We start from the raw sequence: 8,961 nt of genomic DNA, 5'->3' as shown, positions 1-8,961 counted from the left end.
GTCCCGCTCTCTTTGTAGCTCTCTCTCTCTCTCTGTCACGCGCGGGAGAAAGGAGAGCGGGCTCTTTCGCCGCGGCTCGGAACAGGCTGCGCACGGGGCTCGGCGGAGGCTCGCTCGCGACGTCCAAAAACAGCGCCGGCCCGTTCTCCCACGAGGCTCGACGCCGCGGTTCGCGTCGGATCGGATCTCGGAGGGCGATCTTTGGTCGGCGCACGCGCAACCCGCACGAGCGCGTGCGCGCGCGCGTACCTCTCACACTACAGGGCCAGCGCGCGCGCATCGTCCGTTCTCTCTCTCCGGGAGTGTGCTGCCAGCCCGCTGGCGGTGTACAGGCAGCATGCGGCAGCATCGCCACCACCGTCACTCCGGCAGCGAAACCGACCCAGCACGCCGCACGGAAACTCTATATAAACGTTGGCGCATAATCCGCACTCGATCAGTCTAACTTTTTTCGTACTTAATCGTCGATCGGCACCCTAGGGAGGCAAATCGGACGCACGACATAACATACATCCGCGGTGGCATAGGTGCGCGCTTCGTCCGACAGGAAACGGGCACGAGAAACGAGAACCGGAAGTCAGAATAGAAAAGATCCGCCAGCAAGAAAGGAAAACAAAGGGGGTGAAAAGTTCAATTAAAGGAACATAAAAAAAACACCCATACACTCACACACAAAACAAAGCCAGCGAGGAAAAGTAGCTCTAGTGCAACCTCAGCAACTCCAGCAGAGGCAGAGCGTCCGGAGCATCAGGTGTAGATCGACCATTAGCTCCCTTAGCCCTGCACCGGAAGCCCGTCCACATCCGGGGCACAACACAGCTCTCGCTCCTTGCTGCACCTCCACCACCAGCACCGCTTCCTGGCGATCCTGCACTCAAAATCCGTACGATCAAAGAGTCCTTCCCAAAAAACCGGAGTCGGCATTCACCGGAGGAGAGAGGAAAGAACAAGTGCGTTGTGAGGGACCCGTTGCACGTGCGCGCGTGTGCGATAAGCGAACTAGGCGTGAAGAAAGTTATTTTTGTTGTTTTTTTTTTTTCCTCTGTTTGCTGTTCGCGTCGGTTAGTTAGTTCAATTTGTTATTTGTTATACTCGATTGTTGATGTTGTTTAGGTGTAATTTTCCCAGGGCGTTTATTTTGCAGTAAGTTTTCCTTCATAGTTTATTCTTTTGTCGATTTGTTCCTTCCTCCACCCTGCCCCCGTTAGTTGGAATTGTTATTCTTTATAAGGTGAGGTTTGTGTCAGTTCCGTTGTTTGTGGCGCGCGGCGTAGAACCGTGTTTGTCTCGGTGGTCTCGGGTGTGTACACCAGAAGAACATAATCCAAGGACCCTTACGGACGTGTGAGCAGTGTCCTGGAAGCAGTGTGCCTCGCAACACCCTCTCGACATTCCTAAGCGTGCGTGAGTGCAGTTGAAGAGCGGTACGATGGCCTACACCGGTTTGATACTGGCCGTGCTGACGATCATCCTGTCCGTGGTGTGCTACTTCAAGATCCTGTACGAATGGCACCGCAAGGTGCGCCTGCAAACAGTCCGACCCGGGCGCCTCCAGAAGCTGGCACAGGTCGTGCAGCAGCAGCAGCACCAGCAGAAGCAACAATCAACCACCAACGCCACAACAACCGAGCTGGTAACGTTCCCGCAGGCGCCGGGCCCGATCCCGTGGCCCATCCTCGGCAGCCTCGCCTTCCTCGGCCAGTACGAGGTGCCGTTCGAGGGCTTCACCGCGCTGGCGAAGAAGTACGGCGACCTGTACAGCATCACGCTCGGCTCCACCCGCTGCCTGGTCGTCAACAATCTCGACCTGATCCGGGAGGTGCTGAACCAGAACGGCCGCTACTTCGGCGGCCGGCCGGACTTCCTGCGCTTCCACAAGCTGTTCGGTGGCGATCGCAACAACTGTAAGTAGAAACGCTTCCACTTTCCTATGGTACTTAGGTCAAGTCCAAGTTCGTTGCGTCCAAATGTGCAATCTTTTTGAACGATTCCAACTCCTGATACTCTTTTTTGAGGTTCTCCAATCCTGATATTCGTTTCTAAGATTCCTCATTAACTCCTTCTAGTGCGAATTCCACACCGAGGTCAACTCTGAGTTCGTTTCCTCAAATTCTCAATTCTTCAGTGCGAATCCAATCCTTATATTCTTTTTTGGAGGTTTCGAGTGCGAGTTCCACACTCTAAAATCTTCCTTTCGAGGTTACTTCCGCTAGCGTAAGCTGTGGGTAAAGCTCTTCGCAACTCGCTATGCAGCACAGAATGAGGATTTTGCTCGGATCTTTTTTGGGGGAGGCCCAAATCCAGGCCACCGAAAATGGAGTGTCGTTTCCCATCGGGGAGTCGTTTTTCGTCGGTTTATACTTTTGCGAAACGCCATCTCCTTTTTCACCGCGGAATTCTACGGCCTGCGTTCGTCGGTGGTGCTCCCCGGGGGAAAGCGGGGGACAGGGTGGGGTGGGCCGGTGGGGGGGGGGGGGATCACGCGAGTGCGATGGTGCAGCGCGCTGGCGCCTCGGCGGAGCCAGCGTCGCGCATGACATGCCGTGGCCGTAGGGGTTGGCCTTAATCTGGGCCAGAGAAAGTGAAATCCGTACGTTCCCCATCCATGTGGAGTAGGAGGTTGGGGTTGACGGGGGGTGGTGGGAACCCTTGTTTTCGCCCACCGCCCGTTGCCGCTCCAATTGCTGCGCTGGGCTTCTCTCCTTCCAGGGCACCCTAGCTCCCCTTCCCTATCCCCTGGCTGGGGATACCGGATCGTCGATACTTCCGTCTCCCATAGTCGTTTGGATGTGCTCTCTGCGGTCCCTACCGCTCTAAGGGTTGCGGGGCCAATGCGGGTGATCATCGCCGGCGCCATGCTGCGCGCACGTGGGGAAGTGGGAGAGGCGGGACGGGGGGGGGGGGTAGCATGCGAGAAGCACGCAAAAAGCGCGCGAACTCACTGGTTGGCATGTTGTTTTTTGCTTCTAACAAGACACCATGAACTGTGGCTGGCGAAGGATGAGGAGGAGGAAACAGGTGGGTGACCTGGCAGCTCGATGTTACGCCTTAACACCGCGAGGTGGAGGAACGCGAGGCGATTCAAAAACCAGGGCCACCAGGGTTCCTAATTCGAAGCGAACGTCCGAGATATACAGAGAAAGCCCTCCACCCCTGAAGGGGAGCTGATCAACGGTGGGGATACGCGAACACGGTACAATCGGGGTGGCATGTCCGGGGGATAGGGTGGGCAGATGCGAGGGCGAAGGAAGCAGGATCCGGGTCCGTTGTAGAGGATAAGCGGGAAAATGGTGGATCCGCGGGTGCGGGGATTAGGTTTCTTCCACTTGGAGTGGGGTGGGAGGGAAAAGAGGAAAGGGATGGCGAAAGCGAGAGATAGAGAGAGAGAGAGAGAAAAGGAGGAGGAGGGGAGGGGGAGAGTTCCAACTTTGACCCGAATATACGCATACGAGAAAAACAAACTGGGGAAACTGTCGACGACATTGATTGAAAAATTAGAGCCGCCATTTTAAAATCCATCCCTTTCGCCAAACCTGGGGCGGAAGACGAAGAGACGGAAAGGGAAAAGCAGAAGAAGAAGAAGAGAAGAAATTGAAAACGAGCAACCTGAATTTGTTTGCACGCCAAAACTCGGCTCGGTTTACATGCACGTCTTTGGTGGGATCCTCCAACATCTCAGCTTTAGTCCGAGAGACCGGCTAAGGAGTGGGGAGATGTCCCAATTCTGATAGCGCTATTTGATACCGACTTGCGTCAGACTACGTCCACGTCCCTATCCTCCGCCCTATATAAACATTCGACAATGGGTTGGGGACAGCTTCTGAAGCTCTTCGAAATCCCTTCGTCGCACCTTCGTCGACATAGTCCCGCCGGTAGGTTCTGGAATGAAACAAATTGGCGCGCAAATACTACACTTTGGTCGACGTTGCGGTGCACTAGCAACGTACGGCCAAACACGTGCTTGGTCGGTCGGGTTCCTGGCTGCCAAGTTGTCATGTCATTCTGCTTACACGGGACTTCTGTCCGCACAGTTTCTTCTGCCAGCAGACCAAACACCATCCCCGAGCGCACGGCCGGAAGGGGGTACTTCACATACCCGAGGCATTAACTGCTCTGTAGGCACTGCTCCAGAAATTCGAAACCCCCCGCCTACCCGGACCGGTGGTGGCCGCTTCCGCTTGGCGCTTTGTGCAATCCGCCCCGGTCGCCGGTCCATTGACCACGGCGGTGGAAGCGCAAAAAAAAAACGAATACCCCTCGGTACATTGGTAAACTACCCAGGTCAGCAGACATCAGGCCCATCAGGCGGTAAGGCGATGCAATCGTCGATTCATGCATTTGTATATCCGCGCGCTTATGTGCATGCCAGAGTATGTGGGCGTGCGTGCATGCGCCTGTTTGTATGGGCCCAGTTTCTGGCAACCCTACCTATGACGACATCGACATCGGAAAGTGCATTCTTGAGTGCAGTGCAAAACAACATCTACCCGCCACCTCGGCTGTGGTCGCTCTTTTTTGTAAACCGGTTGTTGGTTAGTTAGCCGGCGGATCATCGTTAGGTTCTCCAAAAACTTGTTCGGGGAACCCCAGCTTGATAGACGAGATGCTTCTCCATGATTTGGGAGTCGATCTAGAGACTTGATTCCTTAAACCAGGCAATTGGAGCTTAAGGCTTGGTTGCATCTAATGCCTAATGCACCACGATAGGTAGATAGAACAACGAGGGAGCGATAGGGCCATGTTACTTCGTGTGGAAGAAATGGTAGCAATCTCATACCTCAATCATAACCGTCAGTACGGATGAGTGAGCGTGGGGCGTCGTAAAAAAAGGGCAAAACACCCGTGCACGGGTACGTAGTTGTTCACACCTAGTTTAACATGAGCGCTGATACGGAAGGCACGCCTCGTTCGACATCCCTGCAGCCCGAGCGGGAGCGCGGTGTAAGGTCTCTCGCTTCAGAACACCTGCTGATAGCAACCTTTGCCGTGACGTTCGTGAACGAAGCGGCGTTCTGCCTAGCGTATCTCGGGTTTTTTGGTGTTCTTCTTTGCAGCAAATCTGCAGCCCGGGGCCGGATGTAGAGCGCACCAGCAGAGCCGCCGACCGCTAGGAAGACTCCGCTGGACGCCGCCCGGAAGCGCTTGGTGAATAATTCATACCGTAATCGGAACGGAATCATTTAATTTTCCTTTCCCTTTCACCGCGGCGAACCCCCGATCCTCGGGGCTCGAGCCTAATTGCTCGTAGGCGTAGCGTAGAATCGGCACAAGCACCGGGTGCAAGTCTTTCGGTTGTGTGTAGAGAGGGGGAGGGGGGGGTTTAGCTTTTAATTCCGAACTAATTCAAGCTGCCACGCTGCATATTCATGTATGTGTTTACGATCGAAAGCGCAACAAACCGGCTGGTACCGGTGATGCGCTAAGGAATCTTTCGTGGATCGTGGAAGAGGAGGGAACTCCCTGGAGGCAGCAGTGGGTCAGACGTCAGTGGGAAAAGCTAATGAAAATAGGCCTTATGTGGGTCAGCATCTATCGGCAACAGTGTGTGCGGCCGCGGAAATTATAGTGCTCAGCTAACCGTTGTGGTGCCCAATCGAGGAAGCAAGGGTTGAGGTAGTTGCTATAGCCTGATAGTTGGCTGCGGTGTGGAACCGCGCTCATTCATAGACACAGGTCGCGCTTCCAAGCAGAGCTTCCTCTTTCAGAGGTGCGAAGACAAAAACTCGTCAACGAACAAGCAATGCGCACTCGTACAACTCTTGGTAGCTCGGTGTGACTCACACTGTCGCTGCCGGAGGACGTCGGGGTTCACCTTTTCGCATCTCTGCTAGCAATCGACGCAACTGGTCGTCGAGCCCTCTCTGCCAAAGGGGGGACTTTGGATGACTAGTCGCGCAGAAGAGTGACAAAACTGTCTACCGAGCATATGAGAGGGATGGGGGTGGGGAAGGAGAGAAAGAAAGGTACAGTTCCGATCAAGCATATGTCGGTCGCAGGGCCAATGGCACGAGAATATCGATCGGTGGTGTGGGAAGATAGCGAAACTGGCAACCTCCGACAAGGTTGCGCCCATGTGCTGTACGCAGAGTCGACCTCGAGCTCGCTCTCGGCCAGCCTGTGGCTGACGTATGTATGCCGGTTGACCAGCCCTGACTTCCGCAATCGAACAGCTCGAGACGGGCCGGCTGGGGTGGGGTGCAACAGTAATGTCGATGTAAAAAAGCCAATCAACGTCATGACTTAGCAATGGTAGTTAGAAGTGTAGGAGGTGTGGGACTCTAGAAGAGCACGCTCAGAGTTCAACGAAATAGGCATGCCGACGAGAGGTTAGCAGTCACGTCTCCTGAGTTTACACACATGACACCGACCAGCACGCCCAGCCTCCAGCGAGTGGTCGAACGCTTTAAGTAGATGCTACCCGTGTGTCCAGGTCCGGTCGCTCCGTGTGCAAAATTTAAATGCTACCAGCGTCGACAACTCCACTCCAATGTGTTTGCCTTCACTTTTGTACGGCAGGCAAAACGTCCTCTTCCAGTGTCATTATGAGGCGGAAGCATTGCGGTTACACAACTTCACCGCACCAAAACAAAAACCAGTCTCTTCCCACCTTAACAGTACAAAGGGTTGTGTGTGTGTCTATGTGTGTCTGTGTGTGGATGTGCGTTTTCGGTCGCGAACGGAGGAAGGATAAAATTGCCATATCGAACGAATGAATGTCCTTCAGCGGCCAGAGCGTGCTCGGGGAATGAGTGCCCGCCGACAACACCTTGTGGTACGTTTGGCAGGGAATCGTTGGCACGTTGGATGTTGGAATCGATGATTTGGCTTACGCTGCGACCTCGTGTAAGCCTGCGAGAACGTTAAACGGGCGGTACGCCCATCCTTGGCATGCGGATACGACTATGGATTAGCGTGGACCGGCTCCGAAGAGGTGGGGGGGGGGAGGTTGGAAGATGGGAGAAGGAAGATGAGAAGCAGGAGGGTTCTGACTTTCCGCCAATCGATAGGCGTCAAGGACTGCAGCGGATTGCTGCGGTGAATAGCAAAGTGGCGTCGTGGTAGAATGACGCGCGTTCTGGACTTGACCTACTTGAAGTCCTGCTTCGTGCTGCTATATATACAGTTTAGGATTGTGTCGCGAGTGGCCCGTTTACTGATCGGTTTCGTTTCAACTATCTCCTCCACAGCTCTGGCCCTGTGTGACTGGTCAGCACTGCAGCAGAAGCGGCGCAACCTTGCCCGGAAGCACTGCTCGCCGAGCGACGCATCGAGCTACTACCAGAAGATGAGCGATGTGGGCGTGATGGAGATGCACCGCTTCATGGACCAGCTGGACGAGGTGGTGTCGCCCGGGAGCGACTTCAAGGTGAAGCCGCTGATCATGCAGGCGTGCGCGAACATGTTCAGCCAGTACATGTGCTCGGTGCGGTTCGACTACAACGACCAGGGGTTCGTCGACATGGTGCGCAACTTCGACGAGATCTTCTGGGAGATCAACCAGGGCTACGCGGTGGACTTCCTGCCGTGGCTGGCGCCGTTCTACCACAAGCACATGAGCAAGCTGACGCGCTGGTCGGCGGAGATCCGCGACTTCATCCTCGAGCGGATCGTGAACGAGCGCGAGCAGACGCTGGGCGACGAGGACACGGAGCGGGACTTCACCGACGCACTGCTGAAGAGCCTGCGAGAGGACCCGTCGGTGACGCGCGACACCATCATGTACATGCTGGAGGACTTCCTCGGGGGCCACTCGGCCATCGGCAACCTGGTGATGCTGGCACTCGGCTACATCGCGAAGAACCCAGCCGTCGGCCAGCACATCCAGAGCGAAATCGACCGGATCACCGAGCGCGGCCAGCGCAACGTCACGCTGTACGACACCGAGAGCATGCCGTACACGGTGGCCACCATCTTCGAGGTGCTGCGCTACTCCTCGTCCCCGATCGTCCCGCACGTCGCCACCGAGGACACCTGCATTGCCGGGTACGGCGTCACCAAGGGTACGGTGGTGTTCATCAACAACTACGAGCTGAACACCAGCGAGAAGTACTGGGACGAGCCGAAGCGCTTCAACCCGAGCCGGTTCATCGAGACGGCGACGCTGGCGCAGATCCGCACCGACCTGGGCGATTCGCCGACGGCGCGGCAAGACCTCTGCAGCATCATCAAAACGAACCGCATCAGCAGCGAGAACGAGCGCACCATGCAGATCGAGCGCGTCCGCAAGAACATTCCGCACTTCCTGCCGTTCAGCATCGGCAAGCGCACCTGCATCGGGCAGAATCTGGTACGCGGCTTCAGCTTCATCATCATCGCCAACATCCTGCAGAAGTACAACGTCTACTCGAACGACACCACCCAGATCAAGATGTACCCGGCGTGCGTGGCCGTCCCGCCCGACACCTACTCGCTCGCCTTCACACACCGCACCGCAGGCGAAACCCGCTGAGCTCCACGCGCTGGATCAGTCATGCGAAACATCATGTACATAGTTCGTTCGGATACAGCAACCTACCACGTTGGCCCGTCCATCCTCGGTGGACTCGATAAATTATTATTACCCTACTGAAGCCGAACAACGCTCGATCAGTTTTTCGCCCCGGAAGTTCAACATGCAATGTGCCGGTGTTAACTAGTATATAAAGCCAAACAGCAAAGGATCAGCGTATCAGCGAGAGTAGAACCGAACTGGCCGAGTAGAGGACACTTGTGCAGTTGTGCAACCTTCCAAGTATATATCATACAATGCATGCGTCAACGTACCGTATCTAACTTGCCTAAACTCAATGAGCACACAAACATAGTTGATCCATTCGCACCTTTTTATTTTTCATTTTCAAAAACACACACACACACACATACAAAGCAAACAAACACACACATAAAATTGCATTCTATTGTGTACCACTTATAAGAATCGAATTCCTACGGAATTAGACTACGCCTAGGTGGCAAAAACAA

The 8,961-nt window shown here is 55.0% G+C and overlaps 1 protein-coding gene across 1 annotated transcript; it reads left to right on the top strand.

The window, feature by feature from the left end:
- The first annotated feature begins 1,429 nt into the window (after positions 1-1,429).
- LOC131290605 (cytochrome P450 307a1) lies at positions 1,430-8,449 on the top strand. The gene is made up of 2 exons (XM_058319765.1): positions 1,430-1,904; positions 7,188-8,449. The coding sequence occupies exons 1-2, from the start codon at positions 1,430-1,432 to the stop codon at positions 8,447-8,449; spliced, it is 1,737 nt and encodes a 578-aa protein (XP_058175748.1).
- Positions 8,450-8,961: the final 512 nt, after the last annotated feature.

This window comes from Anopheles ziemanni, chromosome X, assembly GCF_943734765.1.
Source record: "Anopheles ziemanni chromosome X, idAnoZiCoDA_A2_x.2, whole genome shotgun sequence".
Classification (NCBI taxonomy): Eukaryota; Metazoa; Arthropoda; class Insecta; order Diptera; family Culicidae; genus Anopheles; species Anopheles ziemanni.
This window is presented reverse-complemented; position numbering and strand designations above follow the sequence as displayed.